Source organism: Engraulis encrasicolus, chromosome 24 (assembly GCF_034702125.1).
Source record: "Engraulis encrasicolus isolate BLACKSEA-1 chromosome 24, IST_EnEncr_1.0, whole genome shotgun sequence".
In the NCBI taxonomy this organism is placed as follows: Eukaryota; Metazoa; Chordata; class Actinopteri; order Clupeiformes; family Engraulidae; genus Engraulis; species Engraulis encrasicolus.
In genome coordinates, this window is record NC_085880.1 from 44,267,585 (window position 1) to 44,289,576 (window position 21,992).

Consider the following 21,992-nt stretch of genomic DNA (forward strand, 5'->3'; position numbering starts at 1 on the left):
TAGTAAGTTCAGTGGTTTATTTCTTTAAATGCTGCCCATTCACACGTTTGACAATTTCATAAATATTCCAGCAGTAGGCCTGGGCTAAACGTTAAATAAAATGTATCAGTCTGGCAAAGAATAGTTGGCCTAGTATGTATTGGATCCTTTTGTATCAAAATGTTTCTATTTTCTACCTATATTCACCTCTAGCCTATTCATGTAGGCCTATATGCAAATTTCCATGTATGGAATTTTGAAAAGTATTGTTTCGACAACAGCGCAAAACTCAAGTCAACATTGTAGAATGATGTGACATTGTGCACTGCAGATAACTGTTGTTTCATGTTTAAACAGACGGATGTTCTGTAACAACTTACTAGCATTTTATCTGAAACTTTCAACGAATGCAATGAGAGCGCAACATGTTAACTTTTCCTTCCACCAATGGGGCTGCATGCTCATCGTGACGTCGTGTAATCACGTGATGTTCCTGCACGCGACTGCCGAGTAAACAATCTTTCAGAATAAAGAGGAGCAGCACAACAACTTGTCTTATGAAAATAGCTGAGGCTATTTAGCAACTTCCTCCAACTTTGGACGACTCAGGGACACACAACAACGTCGACGACGAGGTTGGTTATTACAAAGTTATTACAAGTTTGATTCTTACTGAAATCCATTTGACAAATGGACTGACTCTCTAGCCTATCGCTACTTCTTGTTTTCTTTGTGTACTTTGCGGTCACCATATGGGCATTTATAGCCTACATGTCTCCTTGTAGCCTATGCGGTATGTTAATCGAAGAACTGCTATTTTTGTTTCGGTTATAGTTGTTTGCCTCGCGATTGTGGGACATCAATGGATGTTAGCAATAGGCTCAGCAATGGAAATTGGCTGCAGCGGCTGAATTTTCATTCACTGAGTTCATGGGCTTATCTTCTTATCAAAGTCAATGTAGCCTAACTTGGTCAAGTGCTAGTCTTGTGTCAGAAATCCGATTGTACAAACTGTCCAAACTGCCCGTGCTGTGTCACAAGAGGCTGTCAGCAGACCTGTCAGTCAGAGAGAAGTCATACAGGAAATGTGCAAACAAACAGTGGTTGACAAAACATGCATTCACATTTTGCAGGGTTGGAGATGAGGACGTTTGAAGTTGTGACACTTCTGTGCCTTGTTTGTGGTGTTTCCTCCTATTCTTTGTGGTAAGTGATTCTAGTGAAATCAAATAAAAATGTTCAACAGCCTACCATCCACACACCAGATCAAAATAGTGCAACAGCAGGCTGCAAATAGACCTACTAATGGGGGTCAATATGGGGGTTCTGACTTTATTTGCCAGACTGGAGTGTATTAAAATGCTCAGAGAAAATGCTGCTTTGGAAATACAGCTTGGATTTGTTAGTAATTGCACTTACTTACCTACATTCATTAGTTTGTGCAGACTCAGAGCCACATCCACTGAAACTTGGGTGTAAGCCTATAACATTAGACAGTTTAGCACATTAGGACAAGGCACCCAATAGAAGTCCACAAGATGGGTGGGCAGGCCAGGCACACATTTATTCAAGTTTCTAATATTACTTATTCCTTTGTTGCCTCTTGCAGGAAACCATGGCGACCACATAAATGGCACAAGCTTATCCTGACTCACCACTGGCCTCAGACATTCTGTACTGTAAGTTTTTATTTATTTATTTCTTTTCTTTTCTTTTCTTTTTTAAACAATGTGCTTCATTGTTGTAATTTTCATATTTTGCAGTCTTAGTTTTCCTCATGCATAATACAGATCCAGACGGCATCATGGTTTTCTGGAGGGCTTTAATCAGGGATTTCAGAGCATGTCCTGAAAGGATCGGAGTCTTGCTTAAGAGAGAACATTCTTTTATTGTTCAGATATCTAGGCCTGTTGCCATCTTTGCTTTATAGGGCTTGAGTCTCGCTGCATCGGACTTTGGCACGATACACATGTAGTAGGCTACCTCAGTCAGTGGCACAGTCATGACCTCTCTAACAATCAGGTTGTAGCATAAATAAGTCAGCAATAATTGTAGTAGAATAAACATGCAAGTCCGGTATCTTGGCCCTGCCAGGCCCTAACGGAAGGGCGCTGGATTACCACGTCGGCTACCGGGGTTCGATTCCGGCCGGGTCATTTGCCAATCCTTCCCCGTCTCTCTCTCCCCACTAATTTCCTGTCTCTCCTCCACTGCCCTGTCAAAAAAATAATGGCCTAAAAATATTGGGGGGGAAACCAACAAAATCATGCAAGTCTGGTATCCTAACTGTGCCCATGTACACTTTGATACTTTACGTAACTTATATGATGAATGAGTACGATGTGTGATTCGACCTAACAGTGCAGACCAAGAACCATAGACAGTAATACTTGACGTGTTGTGTGAGTGACACAAACCTATTCTGTGCACTTAGTAGTGCTTAAAGAGTGCTTATAGAGGGACAACCCCTGGTCACCTTCATTTCTCCCTCTCCCTCTACGTATGTCACATGCTGTGGTCCTATTATGTGCTATCACGAGTTCCCTTATCTCTAAGGCAAGATTTCTCCATACATTAGGCCTTTGTCTTTACATTAACCCCCCCCCCCAAAGGCTCAGTTTGTTTGTGTTTCCCTATCTGTGTAAGTGCCGGTGCTAAAGCTGCTGAACAAAAGTGGAAAAAGCTCCAATGACCCCTAGACGAAATTGTTCAATTGTTTGATGACTTGGGTCAAGGTTGAGGTCACTAAAGATATGTAGTGTACCATAGGTGCTGGGCTGCTGGTGTATTGTACCCAGCAGTATTTTTTAGTTTGTTTGTTTATTTCATTGTCTGTACATTTACTGTACACTGTACACATTTTGAAGATCAGACCTTCTCAATTCTCATGATAGTTCAAAATCAAATTGGGTTGTGTCAAGCTAGATTAGTCACTGAACTATACAAATATTCTTATAGTTCAGTCAGTTCATTATTGAGTTTTTTTTCTGTCTGGAGCTACCATGCACATGTCATGAAGACAGTCCAGAAAATCCTGAATACATGAATGTGTTTGATCTGACACTTTCTGCAGTCACACACACACACACACACACACACACACACACACACACACACACACACACACACACACACACACACACACACACACACAGCTGGATTTTACAGCTTTATCTAGCAGTTGTAATAATTAGTCTAATTTCGACCACTGGTTGCGCTAAGCAGGGTGAACAGGCAGAATGCCCTCAGTTCAGGTCAGTTCAGGCCATTGATGCCTTCTAAAGAAAGCAGAACAACTACACAAAGCAAACAAAGCAAAGCATGTAATAAGCCCATAAAGAGATATATACTAGCTACAGTATACATGGGTTGTACATTTTTGTTTTCTCCTGACTGTGTGAAACTAACAGTGTGCGCACAACTCAACCTGTGCCAGTGTCTTGCCCCTCCTCATAACATTGTGTTGATAAACACTGTGAACCCATGTATAGGGAAAAGTTTTCTATCTCATAATGATTTGGCAAATCTTCAACTTTATAGATGGAGCACTGCAAACAACACATCGACTACTGGACTATTCATGGGCTATGGTAAGTAGCAAAGAGACTGTAGTAACTTTTATTACATTACATTACATTACATAACTTACGTTTTGGACACTTTGCCAAATAACTACATACATATTTCTTTATTATATATACTGTATTTTAGCATTTCATTTATGTATTTGTATTGTGCCGTTTTTGTACAGGCCAGATGGTGGTCAATTTTGCAACAGCACCTGGCATCTCAACATGAATGAAATTGCGGTAATCTCACTGAATGATCAGTTTCTTCAGGATTTTTTTTTGTTTTTCCAATTTTTTAAATATGGCTCAAGGCCAATTATCGTAATTGTGTTAAAGGGATTTGCATCATTGTTTTCCTCCTCCCAGGACTTGGTTCCAGATATGGACAAATTCTGGCCAAATCTCATCCATCCAACCAAAGATGAGTTTTGGTATGTATCACGGCTACAGACATATGTAATATTGGAAAAGGCTTCATTTTATTTTTTGCAATTAAATAGAAATTTAAACTTTGTAAATGTACTCAGCTGAGTAATCCCTTTTTTGTATGTATTATTCTCCCGTCTTACTGTTGTACTATACTGTATATCTCTGTAATCTCCATTAGGAAGTACGAGTGGTCCAAACATGGAACATGTGCCACAAGTGCTGAATCACTGGACAGTCAACACAAGTACTTCAGCAAAGCTCTGGAACTCTACAAGATGTTCGACCTGACTGGGTATGTTCACCAAATTTATGGAACAATCAACGCATAAGCCAGGGGTGGGGAACCTTTTTCATTCGGAGGGCCACTTCAAATTCATCCAAGGGCCGTACAAGTCCTCAGAGGGCCGCACTATGAACACAAACCAGGATTTCGCCCTGCGCTTTAGGCCTATTGAAGACAGCCACCTTTAAAACAGACCCCACCTTCGCTAGGTCCCCTGAATATAACTTAATTGTATTGCAAATGTGTTTTCTAAGTTTCCTTTACAAAATATGTCATACAGTGCCCTCCATAATTATTGGCACCCCTGGTTGAGATGTGTTTTTTAGCTTCCAATTATTTTATTTTTTTTCTAAATAATATGGGACCTTAATGGAAAAAAAGAGAAAAATCCAACCTTCAATACAAGTGCATTTATTCAGTGGGGAAAAAATCCCACATAAAGAAATAATTATTTGACATCAAATAATGTGTGTCACAATTATTAGCACCCCTGGTGTTAATATTTTGTACAACCCCCTTTTGCCAACAAAACAGCACCTAATCTTCTCCTATAATGTTTCACAAGATGGGAAAAGACAGAAAGAGGGATCTTCAGCTATTCCTCTTTGCAGAATCTCTCTAAATCATCCAGAGACCTGGGTCCTCTCCTCTGTACTCTCCTCTTCAGCTCACCCCACAGGTTCTCAATGGGGTTGAGGTCAGGGGACTGAGATGGCCATGGGAGGAGCTTGATTTTGTGTCTGGTGAACCATTTCTGTGTAGATTTGGCCATATGTTTAGGGTCATTGTCTTGCTGAAAGACCCAGTGACGACCCAGCTTCAGCTTTCGGGCAGAGGGCAACAGATTTTGATTTAAAATGTCCTGGTATTTCAAAGCATTCATGATGCCATGCACCCTAACAAGGTTCCCAGGGCCTTTGGAAGTGAAACAGCCCCACAGCATCACTGACCCACCCCCATACTTCACAGTGGGTATGAGGTGCTTTTTAGCATGCGCATCTTTCGTGGTACGCCAGACCCACTTAGAGTGTTTGTTGCCAAAAAGCTCAATCTTGGTCTCATCTGACCAAAGCACACGGTCCCAGTTGAAGCCCCAATACCGCTTGGCGAACTCCAGACGCTTGCGTTTATGATTGTGAGTGAGGAAAGGTTTTCTCCGTGCATGCCTCCCAAACAGCTTGTTGGCGTGTAGACAGCGCCTGTTGGTTGATTTGGAGACTTTGTGACCCCAGGATGCTACCATTTGTTGTAATTCTGTAACAGTGAGCTTTGGAGATCTTTTGATTTCTCTTACCATCCTCCTCACTGTGCGTGGTGGCAAAATAAACTTGGGTCCTCGTCCAGGCTTGTTTACCACTGTTCCAGTTGTTTTGAACTTCTTAATTATTCCTCTCACAGTGGATATGGGCAGCTGCAGTTGAGTGGCAATCTTCTTGTAGCCTCTGCCTGACCTGTGAAGGTCGACGCACATCTGCCTCACTTGTATGCTGTGTTCCTTTGTCTTTCCCATGTTTAAGAGTGGATAAGAGAAATGGCCTCGGTGTCACGTCATATTTATACCCCAGGGAAACAGGAAGTGATGAATTACTAATTAAATGTTCCTACATACTCTGGTAAACTTTGTAAACTACTGTAGAAATGACAGAAATGCTTCAATTATATTTATTTCCTGGGAATTGTTAAGGGTGCCAATAATTGTGGAACAGGTGATTTAATGAAAAATTATTATTTTTTAGTCAGGGATTTTTTTATTTTCTTACAATTCATTTGAGTTGAAGGCTACATTTTCCTACAATTTTCAGTGTGACAGTATTCTTCTGCAATAAACACTGAATTTATTTTAAGGCTTTTAACACATCTCAACCAGCGGTGCCAATAATTATGGAGGGCACTGTATTTCACGTGAAGCTGCATAACACTAAAACTATATCGGGGGCAGATAAAACGGCCTCAAGGGCCGCAAACGGCCCTCGAAACATAGGTTCCCCACCCCTGGCATAAGCAGTGGGCCATGAGAAGATGGCCATGACTATGCAAACACACAGGGCTGGGTTTCCCAAAAACTTTTAATGCAATTGTGCAACTGTCCTCAGTCTTTTGTTGTATTTCACATTTCTTTCAGAGCCCTGCAGAAAGGTGGCATTGTACCTTCCGATAACAGTTATAAGGTAAATATCTTATGATATAAATGTTATTACATGAATGTAGCCTTTAAAATTGTGGGTTATGTATCATGATGACACCCAGTTCAAAAAGCATGTCAAAGATGCACAAGTTGTTAAGAGCTTGTGTTTTGAACACAAAAACCTAGTGTCTTTCTCCAGCATTCAGCTGTCAAGATTGTAGCAATAGTCACAGAAGAAAGAAATCTGCTACATGTCTGTTTAAAATGGGCACAATAGCTGATTCCTGCTTGTGGTAAATCAATTTTGTTGAGCAGCCTTGTGACAGTCTTGGTGGGAAATGGAATTTCTGGAGGAGAAAGTCAACGCACATCAGAGGTGTCGAGGTGTAGGTAGTGGATACTTGTTCACTTCAGAGGGAAGGTACCACACACTCTTGTCCATCCTATGCTGAATTTTATTGAACAAACAACGCTTCGGACGAGTCCTTGTTTGTTCAATAATACTCAGCATTGGATAGACAAGAGTGTGCAGTATATTCTAGGGGTGTGAATAATAATCGAAATGTATCGATGTATTGGCTGGCGATTTAAACAAATCGCATCATATCGTGGGGCATTCATAAGTATCGAAATAATCAAATCGCTGAACGCTGTCCAATGCCCTAGCTCCATAACATAATAGAAGTGGAAAAGTACTTGGGAAAACTTGAATTGAATAGTATCGTATCGTATCGAATTCTTAAGCATCGAAAATAATCGAATCCCTGCTTTAAGAAATCGATACCGCATCGTATACACCCCTTTTCTTCCGTCTGAAGGGAAATGGAATCGGCACATCAGCACTTGTGGGGCATCCATGACCTAATGGACGAAGAGTAGGTCATGGATGCCCCACAACTGCTGATGTGCCAATTACATTTCCCTTTGCTGGTTCATATCCAGAAATTCAGGGGGTGCATTTCTCGAAACCGTAGTTGCTAACTATGTTAGCTACTTTGTTGTTTGCAATGCAATTTCCCATTGACAACTACCCAAGTTGCTAACTGGCTAACAACCATGCTTTTGAGAAACGCACCCCAGAGTTGTATTGAGTAGAAGTAGAAGTACTTGTACATATGTAATCACAACACTAGTAGTATGATATTACACAGTTGAAACCATGTCATATCATGACACAAGTGTTGTAATTACATCGGTAAAAGTACTTCTACTTTATGCAACTCTGCAGAAATGTCAAAACAAGAACACAGTTTCCTTCCAACACCAACTTATCTGAGTAACAGGTAGACCAGTGTACTTGTCTAACAATTAGCAGACTCTGGTTGGATCAAATGTGTGGTGGGTTCTTGTCGGGTTTTTTGTGTTTTTCTGTAACAACACCTATGGTACTTAGCTACCTCATTAGGTACAGTGGAGTAGATGGTATAACAGCTATGTAATGTCATGTGCTAGTGTTGTACACCATGAATTTATTTTCACTTTTACTTTTTGACACTTCTGTTCATATCGCACCTTGCCACTAGGAGGAGAATGTGAGGTCTCCCTGCACGCTCCAGTGGCAGTGAGCAAGGCACCTTACCAGAGACTTTCAATATGGTGAACTAAGGAAAAAGCATAACGTGTGTGACCAACGCAACAAAATAGGATCGACTGGCCTCCTAAATAGGCGTGACTTTCCCATTGCTCTTCATTCATTCTCCTGGTCTCCTTGTCTGCTATTGCAGCTCAGAGCCTTCCGAAGTTCTGTCATATTGATTACTGAAGAAACACCTTATGAACTGCCCACTCCTTACCTGACCTAACCGCTCATTGCTCCAGGGACTGTAGCCAATACCCTGTACCTAAATACCAGTTGGTGACTTCGGATAGAAGTGTCAGCTAAGTTGGGGGTGCGGTGGCACAGTGATCTAGGACACCGCACCATATGCGGGCGACCCAGGATCGAGGCCAGCCTGGGTCATGTCCCGACCCTGCCCCGACCGTCTCTCTCTCCCACTTACTTCCTGTCATCTCTTCACTGTCCTATCTACATTAAAGACACCCCCCCCCCAAAAAAAAAAAAAACATAAGAAGTGTCTGTGTCTAAGTATAATGTAATGAATGTGACCTTGTGTATCTCATTGCTCCAGGGACTGTAGCCAATACCCTGTACCTAAATGGCAGTACCGGTAGTCACTGTGGATAGAAGTGTGTGCATCTAAGTGTAATGTAATGGAAGTGACCTTGTGTGTGTATGTTGTGTTTCCCCAGCTGGACGACATTGAGAGCACCATTGTGAACGCGTACGGTGCAAAGGCAAAGATCCAGTGCCACCACGGGCAGTACGACCAGGTACCACATCCTTATTCTATGTAGACCTATGATTTTTGGCCCAGGCCCGAGCCCGAACCCGAACCCGAGCCAATTTCGGGTCGGGTCGGGCCTGAAATGTCACTCATTACGTTCGGGTAGGGTCGGGTTCGGCTTCTCTATCGTTGACAGTTTTTTTTTTTTTTTTTTTTAAATAAATAAATAGGCTATGTAGGCTGTGCGTTAATAATATTCCACGTCAGTTGATAATCCAGCAGTGCAGTGCCTGCTGCTAGAATGCACGCGCTTTCCCTCGCCTCTCCCTCCCATCACAGTGCGCACAGAGGCATTTCGGCCGTGTTTTGGCCACGAGAGACGCGTGGTCTGCAAAAAACAGAGGTCGCCTCATCAACCCGACACATACTGTAGCCTAATAAACTCTTGCAATGGCAATTCAAGAACTCCTTCATTCCTGTTCTGCTGCTCGCGTCGTTGTTCTTCTTTGTCTCGCTGTCTCTCTCTGTGAAAGTGCCGCGCTAGATTTTTAAGGTCGTACTGCTGCTGTGGCTTATGGCCCAATGATCAGCCGGTCAAAATGACGGACGCCCTTAAAATTTTCCGCCAACTCTTAAAAAAAGCGTCAATGATGGATTATCGCTTAATGTAACCTCTGTGCACTGCAGTGCAGCATACACAGAAATATAAAAGATGGCCTGCATGTTTATACAGTCTATTTAACTTAGATTTCGTAACAAAATACTTTAATGGCTTTAATTTAAGGGCTTTGATTTGTTATCATAGATCACCCCTCCTTATAAATACAATTTGAAATTTCGGGCTTCCCTCGGGCTCGGGCCTACACATCCAATAATTAGTCGGCCTCGGGCCGGGCCCGGCCCAATTCCCATGGGCCCATGTCGGTTCGGGCTTGGATTTTTTTACCCGTTCTTACCTCTGATTCTATGGCACTTACGGGACTCATTTGAACAGTTTACATACATACAGTACATTTCATTTAAACCGTATGAATTGGGTAAAAGTTTTAGATATCCATTTACGTTAAACCGTTTAGCAATAGTTGATAGACCATTGGTCCGACAGCCTGACAGAACAGGCCACTAGCCAGTGACCATCCCATGACTATCCTAACTCATGACCAACAAGTCATGAGTTGTTTCTTGTTTGTTGTTGTCATGTGTCTTTGTCGTTTTTTAATTGTACAGCCCATGGGTTTTCAGCCAGTGGTCTGTGGCAATATTGCTGGGTTGCTATGTTGTCATGCTTAGTCTTCTACAAATATACATATTATGTACTGTATATTTGTAGAAGCTAAGCATACGAACATAGCATATCGCATATTATAAGCATATCAACATGGCATATTAAGCAAACAAAGTGGCCCCCGGACGGACTAACTGCTCAGTCTGAATGGTGGTCCCTGGGCCAAAACCAGTTGAATACCCCTTGGCTACACCACCTGACCCCTCTCTCTCTCTGTCTCTCTCTCTCTCTCTCTCTCTCTCTCTCTCTCTCTCTCTCTCTCTCTCTCTCTCTCTCTCTCTCTCTCTCTCTCTCTCTCTCTCTCTCTCTCTCTCCTATGTAGAATGGAGAGTCGCATCAGCAGCTTGGCCAAATAGAAATCTGCCTGAACGAAGACTTCAAGCCAATCGACTGTGAAAGGAAGACATTTGAGGACGTCTGGAACGAGGCCAACGAGATCATCCCACTGAAGTTTTACAAACCATCTGGGCTCAGCGTTTGTGACTACAATGACCCCGTGTCATACCCACCGCTGATGGGTGACTCTGAAATGTAATGCTTCTCTCTCTCCGCTATTGTCTTTGTGTCGTTTGCATCTGCTGTTGAGCCACTGTGGTGGCAATCGCCATTGCAAAGAGTTCCTATTTAACCCATTTTAGCCTAAGCCCTTTTTGGGAAAAGGTGCCCTCTGCCTATTAAAGCCTAAATATCTCTGAAGCATATAAAAACATTAAATAAGTTGCATTTAAAAGCTAGGACTCTAATTTTTCATTACAGTTTGTTCATTCACCTCTAACACACCGACATTGTTTATAAAAAAAAATCTCAAGAACCTGAATGCAGCGTATATGTCGCACCAGGCTAAAATGGGTTAATGTCTGAGCACAAGTGTTAAGTGCCTGGTGCATTGCACAGTCTACCAGACAAAGCAAAAGAAAAAAAAACAATCATGATTTTAGAGTAGATGTGTGGAGATCGGTGTTACAATCAAGTTGTCTTTCCTGCCTTTTTCTCTCTTTCTCTCTCTGTATGTCTTAATATCCTCCTGCTATGTGCCAAGACTATAGATGGATGTCTTCTAGCATTCAAGTTCTGGTGGCTCCTTTAGTAGCATTTGAAATGCACACACATCCAATTAAACAGTTGCTGACTTAAAAGTAAACATCAGAGAAAGACGAAAAATCCACCTGACGAAGTGAGATCAAAATGTTTGATATAAAAACAAGGAACAGCCACAGTGTGTGGATTTTTCTTCGTTCTTTTACCTATACATTTCTTTAAATCTATTGGGAACTTCATAAAAACAGACGTTTTTTGTAGTACATTACACAATATGGATGTTAGCCCTTTCTTCACCTATTGTGAAGTGGCCAGCAACCGTTTACTATTGTGGTGAATCAACGAACTTTGTGTGCATTGAGTTGATGTAAGAGTAGGTGTGCAGCAATTTGACAAGTGTCCCACACTTTTATATTTTATCAGTAGTGCGAAGAGTATTTACACTACTTCTCACAGTAGGCATTGGTTTTATCTTATGAGTATAACATTTTATTCAAAACTGTTGAATTTTCGTAGACCTGCAACTGCTTCATATGATCATACGGTGTGGCATTTAAGATAAGACAAAAACTTGTTTTATTGTCTTTTACATGTGTCACAGAAAATTTGGTTAAATCTTGGTGGGGGTGATGTGACCTGCTGTAATTGCGATAGGCAGCTATACGCTGGGATAGAGGATGGAGGTTCAACCTTGCTCAGGCAGACCACTTTGTTTTCACTTTTTTTTACTTTCATAATTTTATTTTTTATTTAATAAAATATTGTGATTGTAATTTTCAGGCATTCAATGATGCTCTTTTCCTGCGTGTATATTTTGTGACCACATCGGGTCAATATTTGTGTACATTCAGGGTTAAAGAGAACACCTGCGTTGCACTAGTCTTGGTAATTGATGCTGAGACACAGGCTGCAATACAGAAACTGGATTCTGATGCTGGAGACAGTTACTGTACAAATACTAATATGTTTTAGAACTTAATTTCCTCATCTGATTGTAATTTAAGGGTTGTAATTGTTTTAAAGAAAAATAAATTGAAAGTTAATAAATTGAAGTAGAAAGTGTTTATTTCTACTACCTTCAATGCTGCACATTGCTCTGTCAACATATTTTGGATAACCTAAGAGTAACAATCCACTCACCGGTTCATAAGGTTAAAAACTTGCCACCTTGGCTGACCCCTATTGTGCATTTGCTGTTAATTGAATAGCAATTACCAAGTTGGAATGAATGAATGAACAGGAAGGATGGAAGGAAAGGAGGAAGGAAGGAATCTTTGTTGTCCACAAATGTGGAAACTTGGCTTCAGTTTCACCATGTGAAAGACACACATGACCGATGAGACATTACACATTTACGTAGGGACATTACATGTGAATAAAGATTGGGTGTAAAGCTTTAGTACATTGATTCTCAAAGTGTGGTCCAGGGACCACTGGTGGTCCGCGACAGAGCTCAGGTGGTCCGCGAGAGGATTTTAATTTTTCCAAGACAAGCTAGCAGTAGGTTATAATTGTAACATTATTACAAAGCTAAATGTAGCGGAAGTCTTATTTTCACCACAACAAGACAGGCTTGTAATGTGAATAAAAAGTAAGTGATCTGCCTTGAAAATAGTAGTGAAAATAGGATTGTCAAATTAGCCGTCAACTGTCCATTCAGTTGACAGGTGGTCCCTGAAGTTTTTTGGAGGGTTAAAGTGGTCCTCGGTCTGAGAAACACTGCTTTAGTAGTATTAAGGTTGTTAAGTATTTTCATTGACTAGTGCAGCATTCCACATGCATAATGCTGCTTATTGTGAGGCTACTCTACACTGTCTGCATTGTCTGTCTCTTAGCTACTACACACTGACGACATGGGCTGTTTATTGGCTGCTGTGACTGCATGGCCTGTCTTTTGGTGACTCCACACTGACTGGCAGGGCCTGATTAAGATGGCATAGGGCTTCTACTGTAGGCTATAGGTTGCTGCAGGCCCCCACAGAAGACAAATTCATCAATAAAATTAGGTAGACAGCATCATACTTCCAAGCAGGAATGATTGAAAGCTCAAACTCAGCAGCAAACTTGAAGAGTTCAGATGCAACCCCCCCTAACTCCATTTCTGAAGACCTGCACTTCTATATTTTTAGAGAACCCCGTTGTTGGTTTGGTTTACATTCATGTACTTGATAATACATATAAATAGTTATATTACATAAATAAATGAAAAAAAAATGCAATTTTGATAGCTTTGTATTAAGTAAAAATGAATTAAGATTATTTTCTGAAATGGCACTTAGGGGGTTTTGCATCTGAACTCTTCATTTGTTCTTCAATTCAGTCGGCTGGGGACTCCACTGCTACACAGGCGACCCAGGTTCGATTCTGGCCAGAGGTCATTTGCCAAGCAAGCCCTCCCCCCGTCTCTCTATCTCCCCGCTGGTTTCCTGTCCCAACTACGCTGTCCTATCATAATAAAGACAAAAAAGCATTTAAAAAATTGTACAATTATTGACTTTTGGACCCCACTTAGTCCAATTGCCCCCCCCCCCCCCCCCCCCCCCCCCCCCCCCCCCCCCCCCCCCCCCCCCCCCCCCCCCCCCCCCCCCCCCCCCCCCCCCCCCCCCCCCCCCCCCCCCGAAGTTGCAGCCATACCTGTAGCTAGCCTGTGCTTTGATCTGGCCCTGCTGACTACATGGGTTGTCTCTTGGCTACTCTACACTGAGTGTATGGGTTGTCTCTTGGCTACTGAGTGTATGGCCTGTCTCTTGACTACTCAACACTGAGTGTATGGCCTGTCTCTTGGCTACTGAGTGTATGGCCTGTCTCTTGGCTACTCTACACTGAGTGTATGGCCTGTCTCTTGGCTACTGAGTGTATGGCCTGTCTCTTGGCTACTGAGTGTCTGGCCTGTCTCTTGGCTACTCTACACTGAGTGTCTGGCCTGTCTCTTGGCTACTGAGTGTCTGGCCTGTCTCTTGGCTACTCTACACTGAGTATATGGCCTGTCTCTTGGCTACTGAGTGTATGGCCTGTCTCTTGGCTACTGAGTGTATGGCCTGTCTCTTGGCTACTCTACACTGAGTGTATGGCCTGTCTCTTGGCTACTCTACACTGAGTGTATGGCCTGTCTCTTGGCTACTCTACACTGAGTGTATGGCCTGTCTCTTGGCTACTGAGTGTATGGCCTGTCTCTTGGCTACTGAGTGTATGGCCTGTCTCTTGGCTACTCTACACTGAGTGTCTGGCCTGTCTCTTGGCTACTCTACACTGAGTATATGGCCTGTCTCTTGGCTACTCTACACTGAGTGTATGGCCTGTCTCTTGTCTGCTGTGCCTGCTGGAGGACAAAGACCTACTACAGGATCCGTGCACCCTAGTCAGATGTACGCCGCAGGCCTGGAAGGCATTCTCTCTCTCTACCACCAATGCCTCTCTCACTGCAACACCCCCCCACCCCTACACACACACGCACACACACCCTACCTCCTTTATGAAGCCACTCTTCCTCCCTCTTCCTGCTTTCTGGAGCCACAAGCACAAGTATGGCCCTTCTGCACAATACAGAAGCCTGACTGCAGCACTAATGGCCTTGAGTCACTCACTGAGTGAGTGGTGCCCCATTCAGTGGAGACACAGACAGTCGAGTCCACATCAGCCAACCAGCCAGCCAGCCAGCCAGCCAGTCAGCCAGCACGGCTATACAGGCTTTTAAGGAGCAGGAAGATAATGCTTATGACTCCTGGCTACTGCTGGCTTGCTATACTTAGCAGACGGACCATATCAGTGTTGGAAGTACTGTACTGCTGTAGGCTTGCCTCTTTCTTATTTACGAAAAAAAAAAACCTGCCGTACAATTGTGTTTTTTTTAATTATTATAACATGGTACATGTGTGTTTTCCGTAGCCTCTTAGTGCAGATGGGGTCGCCGGCGGGACTATTCGCTATTTTCTGAAAATACTCAACTACATCAAAACAACATTGCTATGACAGTAAAGACTGAGAGCCTTACATTACAATTTTGGTGACAACAGTGAGGTTACACGATAGGCTCTGTGCTAAGGGGTTAAGGGTTTGGAAAGACTCATCGTCATCATCATGATTCATCATGGGTACGTTGAGAGAGGGCTGGTGGTAAACGGGCATCTTTATCCGGAGACGGTGTTTGCAGACGTGGGTGCTGCTAGTACTGTATCTGTGGATAGTGCCTTTGCCTCGCTCACCGAAGATGAGAACCCTCTCCAACTTCCTGAGGAACCTTTCCCATCACCACCGGTGAGTGAGTCAGTGTATGTGTGTGGTTTGTGTGTGCGTGTGCGTGTGTGTGTGTGTGTGTGTGTGTGTGTGTGTGTGTGTGTGTGTGTGTGTGTGCGTGCGCGTGTGTGTGTGTGTGTGTGTGTGTGTGTGTGTGTGTGCATTGTAAGGTGGGTAATAACAATCTGACTTTGCAGTTTAGATTTAGCACTTACAAGAAGTTTCATGAGACAGACCCATAGCATGATGAGAGAGAGAGTGAGAGAGGGAGGGAGGGAAAGAGAGAGAGAGAGAGCAGTGTTGCCAGATTTGGCTGTTTCCCGCCCAATTAGGCTGCTTAAGATGGCCATGTGCGGGTAAAAATGGCATTTAGCAGAAAAACCCGCCCAATTGTTGCCATAGACATCAATAAAATTGGGCGGGATTTTGTGCTTCTAGGCGGGTTTAGAGCATTTTTTTGGGCTGGAAATCATCAGCCTCATCTGGCAACCCTGAGAGAGAGTCCAGTTCCTGAAATGCTTCCTGGATATATGAGTCATGATGAGAAATGTATTATCCGGTCATTTCAGGGGGCTCACTCAAAATCCTGTCAATGTCTGCAAAATCCACAACACTGTGTGTGAGTGACTCCATTGGACATTTCCCAATGCTGCACATTGTGGTGAATGTGATGACCATCAAACTGTCAGGGCAAGCTTTCGGTAGAGAGAGGAAGCAAAACCAAGAAGTGGCATGTTGTAATGCATGCTACTGTGTTTCAGACAATAGCACACAACTGCAGTGGTCAACAGCAGCAAAGCCTAGTGGTCTGATTGCAGTTTTGACCATTCTGTGGCCTTATTTTAAGTTTCGTCACAGTGATATTCCAGGAAGTTGTTTCTCACGGTCACCCAAACCCAATGCTAGCCTCATTTTTTCACAAACAGTTGGCAACCCTAATGTCAACTTATATTCATTTGTTTTTGCTAAGCAAATTAATAAAAATAATAATGCAAATAAATTGTAACAAGACTAAATTACAACAAAACAAGGCTATACTGAATTTGCATTTCTACTGTACATGTTTCAGAAGCAGTGCTGTGCCTATCATTTGGGTACCAACCAATATGACACAGCATTCAGCCCTAATTCATCTACAGTATATTCAGCAGTGTGTTTGCAGGCTGAGCCATTTCATTTTGACAAACTATAATAATACAGTCAGTCAATACTGACGCTCAGTGGCGCGCGGTTAAATGGGGTCGGGATGGGAGAAGCCGTGGTCCTATCAGGGACACTTACGTAACGGCAGTTAATAGATGGCTAGATTGCTGTGAGCAGTGTTAACTGTGGAAATTGGTTTTACATTATATGCAGACTGTGGACACTGCTGGAGCTCCTGCTGACAGTTATGTAACAGAGGGAACGTTTTGCATTCCATTAGAAACTTTTCGATTATATTTTTGGCTTCTAGTGTAGGCTAGGCCTAGATGCAGAAGCCAGTTACTTGAGACAGACGGATGGAGTGGAGTTCCGAAATCTTTATAATACACGTAGATCAGTGGTGCTCAAACTGTGGTACGCGTACCACTGGTGGTACTTGAGACATCTCTGGTGGTACTTGGAAGAATATTTTTTTGTGCATTGATTTGAAGACTGATCAAGTTGTTGCAGTTGAAAATGTCTCTTTGGTCTCACATTTTGTAATATTTAATTTATGAATCTGCAAACATAATGCAGAATAATACTAGGCAAGCAAGACATTTAAAAACAAACTTACACTGAATGTGACCGTAGCTGTTGATGCCGTTATAAACCTCTCCTGTAGTCTATTGAATGGCAAACGTGAATATGGAAGGCCTTTACTGCGATATTCTAATGTTGGTTGTCAAGGTGGTACTCGGAGAGCTCAATATTTTCTCAGGTGGTACTTCACACAAAAAGTTTGAGACGTAGATAATGAAGATGCAGCATTAGAGGTGCACTGTGTAATATTTTTAATAGTTTATTTTGTTAGAATTCATGCTGCCCATTCACTAATGTTACCTATTTCATGAATACTTACCACCAGCATCAAATTCTAAGTAGGGTATTCATTATGACTGACTGGGAAAATGGCACTTCTTCATGTCTGCCATTTTTAGCTGCAAAAGTTGCTGTACTTTGGTTAGTCTAGCACATATATTAGTTTATTAATTAGTAAATATTCGTGACAAGATCAAATTTGGCAATAGGGAGCATAATTTCAATGAGCAGCATAGTTGCAATAGGCCTACCTACTCTGACCACCATCCTACTCAGTGCACCTTTAATAGAAATCTGGTTTATATGGTGCTTTAAGGGGTATGCCACTATTTTGGGGCTTAATACAGTTAAAATCGTTGGCTGGGGTTTATAAAGGTGGTAAAGTGTCTTATTTTTCATGTAAGCCGTTGTCTTGCTTTAAGACAAGTTAAAAGAGGGAGCATGTCGCTAAGCTAGTGAAAGTCAATGCATCCGTGTAGCATACGCTACATTGATCCATTGACTTTCACTAGCTAGCTACTCCCTCTTTTAACTTGTCTTAAAGCAAGATAACGCTTAAAATGAAAAATAAGACACTTTACCACCTTTATAAACCCCGGCCAACGATTTTAACTGTATTAAGCCCCAAAATAGTGGCATACCCCTTTAAGCAGATACACTATAGTCAGCTGTGATTTTGACTGATCAGCGATTTGACAGTTGTGTGATTTGTGGTGTTTGCTGCTTTTGTGATATTTATACAGCATGTTTAACTGTTTCATTGAATTTTGCTATTCTGCCCCGATATTTGAAATTGAAAGCTGATTGCTCCTTTTGAGAAAATACTTCACACATTGAACATTACAATACAACCCAACCCATTTTTATCTCAACCTGGTGGGTTGAGAGTCGATCCGACAACCTTTGGGCTACAAGTCTGACACCCCAACCATTTACCCATGACTGAGATCAACAGACCAGTGCAGTTTGTTAGATATAGGTATACTCATACTGTAGGTAGACCTTCTGTAAACTATAACATTGTTGTTGTTTTTTTTTTAAAACACAATGCTTTCAAGTACATTCCAAAGATTGCAAACCCGAATAGAAAACATCTCTCTGTTGCTTCAGAGGCGTTAACAGAATTTGTTTATTTATCAACAGTTGATTACAAAAAAAGAGAGAAATCATATCAATTTCAGCAGGCTGTACACCATCAGGCGTAAAAGGCTGCCCTGCCCTGGTCTAATCCAGAACGACGTAGCTATATTTTAATCGCATTAATGTTTGTGTAGTAGTTAATTAATCTAAATGAAGTCCCAGCCCTATAACAACATTATGTTGGCTACTAGACACCTCAATTTCCTTTAGGAAGTCACTCAACTCTAATTATGCAACATCATTGTGAAAAAAGATCTTTAATTTGTCTTGTGTAACAGCTTGTGTATATTATGCAATACTAGTGTTGTCATTGAGTTTACGTTGCCACAATGCTGAATGGGAGGAATCTGCGTGTCTGGAAATCTTGTGGCCAGACGGCAGGCAGTGACCTTTGACTGAGACAAGCTTAAATGGCCAAGTCAGGTTAGGTCATGTCAGCTAAGGTGAATCACAAGCTTTTGGCCTATGCAACTGCACACCATAGAAATAAATAGCTCTATCTGTGTTAATGTGACTCTTAAAAGAGGTGAAATGAACTCAGTTTCAGTCAGATTGATAACATTTGGTCCCACTCAATAGTGCTTAGTGCTATAGTGCTTATTTTACACAGTGATGAGTGTAACACTTTCAGAGCTAATTCTAAATGTTGTGTAAATATTAAGAACTGTACAGTTGAAATTTCACTGGCCACCTCCAGAATTTTACACCGACCCTTTGACTCCACCAATAGAGCAAATTGACTTTCAACTGCCTGCTAAATAGGCTACTACTCCATCTGAGGTCTAGGCTACTCTGAAATATTGATATCTCCCCTTCATTATTATTATTATTGGGTAGGAAACTACAACAAAAAATGACGGGAAGTGTAAAATGTACTAAACACTCTTGAGTTCAAATTAACTGGAAATGACCTTAATTAAATGTAAATGACCTTAGCTGTGATGGGGGTCATACGGTTCTGGGGGGGGGGGGGGGGGCACGGCCCCTGTGGAATTGCTCCTGACCCCTGCTGTGGCCCTTGAGTTAAACAGTCAATGGTCAATATTATTTTACTGAAATATCTAATGTAAAATACAATACATAAAATAGAATATTGTACCTGTTGTTTTGTGTGGGTTTTTTTTTTTCATTAAATGTGTCCCCCTAAAAAGCCAGTGGTCCAACCTCGGCCACCCTAGCAATTTTTTGGTCTAGGCCTAGAACTGCCACGAGAGTGCAGTGTGACCTTTGAGTAATGCCCTCAATTTACCATTGGGTGTCAGTACACGCTTGGTTTGTTTTCGGCATAGCATCCCCTCCTGCTGTGTCCCAGTGGAAAATGATTTAGTGATGATGTCAGTTTGGCTACAACAAGTTGACAATAGCTCTCCACGAACTCTGCATGCGTGCGTCTCTGTCTCACCCAGTACATGATGTGGCACGTGCAAAATAATCTGTCCAAATGTTAAGGGCAAGGAGGACAGAGCAAGAGAGGCGAGGATCTCCCAAAATGCCAATTTCATCAAGATGCCGCATATACAATAACATTGGGAATCTGGGTTTGAAATGTTGTAATGGGGTAGGATGATGTGTCCCTCATGTTACTGTTTGTGTTTTCACTATTTGATCAGACCTCAACAACTCCGAGTCTCTAATCCCGTCACCTCAGTAAAGTGGTAATTGGCGCCACTAATCCGTTGTTTATACCTTAAGCAGGTATAGTCTGTCTGCAGTATAGCCTACTGTTAGGCTAGGTACTGCACCGTAAGTTTGGGGACCCGCAGCACGCTCCTCCGCACGACGCTGCAGCCTGGCTGCATGCCTTGGCCGAGTGCTGACCATGGGTGTGTAAAATGTCTACACACTAATATGACACGTGCGACGTCAATTCTCTAGCAGGTATTATGTGGCGATACAGTTCATTAGTATCCTCGTTTGCGTTTTGGAGAGGAACCGTGCCGTCGGCGCGCGGATTCGTTTCGGATTCGGAAATCCTACTTGGCTCGCACGAGGACTTTGCCACTACAACATGCAGTGCACCTCGGGTTTGATTGGGTGCTGCTGTCTGGACTCGGCCACCGTTTGGGTTGGGAGGGTATGGGAGGAGAGGAGAGTGCGTTAGCAAGCTCACAGAACAACACGCGAGTGGAACAGAGCAGTGTCCGCGTGTACACAAGGGAGGGACTGGTAGGTGCTGAGAGGACAGCGCCTGTCACCCTGCTCCAGCTGCACGAGCACATGAAAGCACCGCGCCGCAGCAAGGACAGGTCACTGTACACACAGACAGTACACCCATCTGCATGGTCTGCTTGCCGTGGCGCTTGTTTATCTCCCTCATAATTCAGAATTATGGATTAGAGGGGGGTGACTGAGAAGCAACGGTAAATCCGCCCATTGTTGCGCGCTGATCTGGATTTAGGCGCAGCAGGACAAAAAAGATAAATTGCTATTAGAGGCGAGAGGAGAGTTCTGGGACAATGGACACGAACATGCGGAAATTCACAGTTAGAAGATGGTTCTCTGTGTATCTCCGCAAGAAGTCACGGTCGAAGAGCTCGAGTCTATGCAAATTGGAGGTTGGTATCACTTTTGGATTGTTTTGCACTCGCCACTGTTTGTGTTCAGTGCATCAGCTCTCACCATTCCGTGTTGTTAACCGTCAATTACGCAGCATGTGGTCAGTTTTTACTGCGCTAGAGTGGCTGTGCGGTGTGGGGAATGTGCTTACCGGTGTGAAGTGCTCTCCTCAGAGTAGATGTTATGTTCTTTACTTCAGATACGCAATTGACTTCTCATCCCTTGCAACTGTTTGATACCATTTTGGATGCGAACTGTTTAGTGGACATCAGTGGCATTAAAGCAGCAGTTATGCATTTCATGCATTTCAATACAAGTGACACGAAAGTGTCTCTATGTACCTGACAAATAAATATCCTTGAATACTTGAATCCTTAAAATCGGGAATTAATATAGTGTTAAATAGTCTATGTTAGTTAGCTTGAATTGTAGGTAAGCTCGGATGAGTAAAGGCGTTATATGCAGGCTATGAAAAAGAAAAAAGATGGTGGTCACATGGGTTTAACCACCTGCATGCATACTCAACTTTGACAAAAAAAGTACACTATGATAACAGGGTTATATTTTATCAGCAGTAAATGTATACGTATACAGTATATAACATTTACACTCTACTATTACTTATTTCCTTGTGCATGTCTTCATGCAGATCTCATCTCTATTTTCTCTTGTGGACCACACAAGCTGTCAGGTTGATTTGTCTCTGAGGTAAACAGAGAATGTGTCATTGGCCTCTGTCGTCTCTCCTGTTGACTCCAGTCACTCAAAGCCCTCAGCAGGAGATGAGGTGGCATACCTGCTCCATGGCATTAGGAGTTTAGACTTCAAAAGTGCTACAGTCCAGTCATTTATAATTCAGCATACATACAGTTGACCATATACTATGTCCTCCCTATAACGTTTGTTTTTTTCTGTGCTGTTAGCAGACAGGTAGGCCATACTGTGAATTTGTTGTTAGTATTAGCTTCTCAGTGAGCATTTGGAAAATAGTTTTGATCCAGATTTTAAAGTTTTAAATGGAAAAACTCTAGGAATGCTTCCGGGTCTCTGAAGTGCTTTTGAGTTT

At 42.4% G+C, this 21,992-nt stretch overlaps 2 protein-coding genes across 2 annotated transcripts in view; both read left to right on the forward strand.

The window, feature by feature from the left end:
• Positions 1 to 471: 471 nt before the first annotated feature.
• rnaset2 (ribonuclease T2) lies at positions 472 to 12,045 on the forward strand. The gene is made up of 10 exons (XM_063192104.1): positions 472 to 614; positions 1,113 to 1,185; positions 1,589 to 1,658; positions 3,520 to 3,569; positions 3,731 to 3,788; positions 3,915 to 3,979; positions 4,156 to 4,269; positions 6,383 to 6,428; positions 8,636 to 8,716; positions 10,278 to 12,045. Exons 2-10 carry the CDS (start codon positions 1,121 to 1,123, stop codon positions 10,488 to 10,490), a joined length of 762 nt encoding a protein of 253 aa, XP_063048174.1. The 5' UTR covers positions 472 to 614; positions 1,113 to 1,120; the 3' UTR covers positions 10,491 to 12,045.
• Positions 12,046 to 20,826: 8,781 nt separating this feature from the next.
• rps6ka2 (ribosomal protein S6 kinase, polypeptide 2) overlaps positions 20,827 to 21,992 on the forward strand; it is a 67,562-nt gene continuing 66,396 nt past the window's right edge. The window contains exon 1 of the mRNA XM_063191986.1: positions 20,827 to 20,925. Within this exon, the coding sequence (XP_063048056.1) occupies positions 20,827 to 20,925 (99 nt within the window). The remainder of the gene's footprint in view (positions 20,926 to 21,992) is intronic.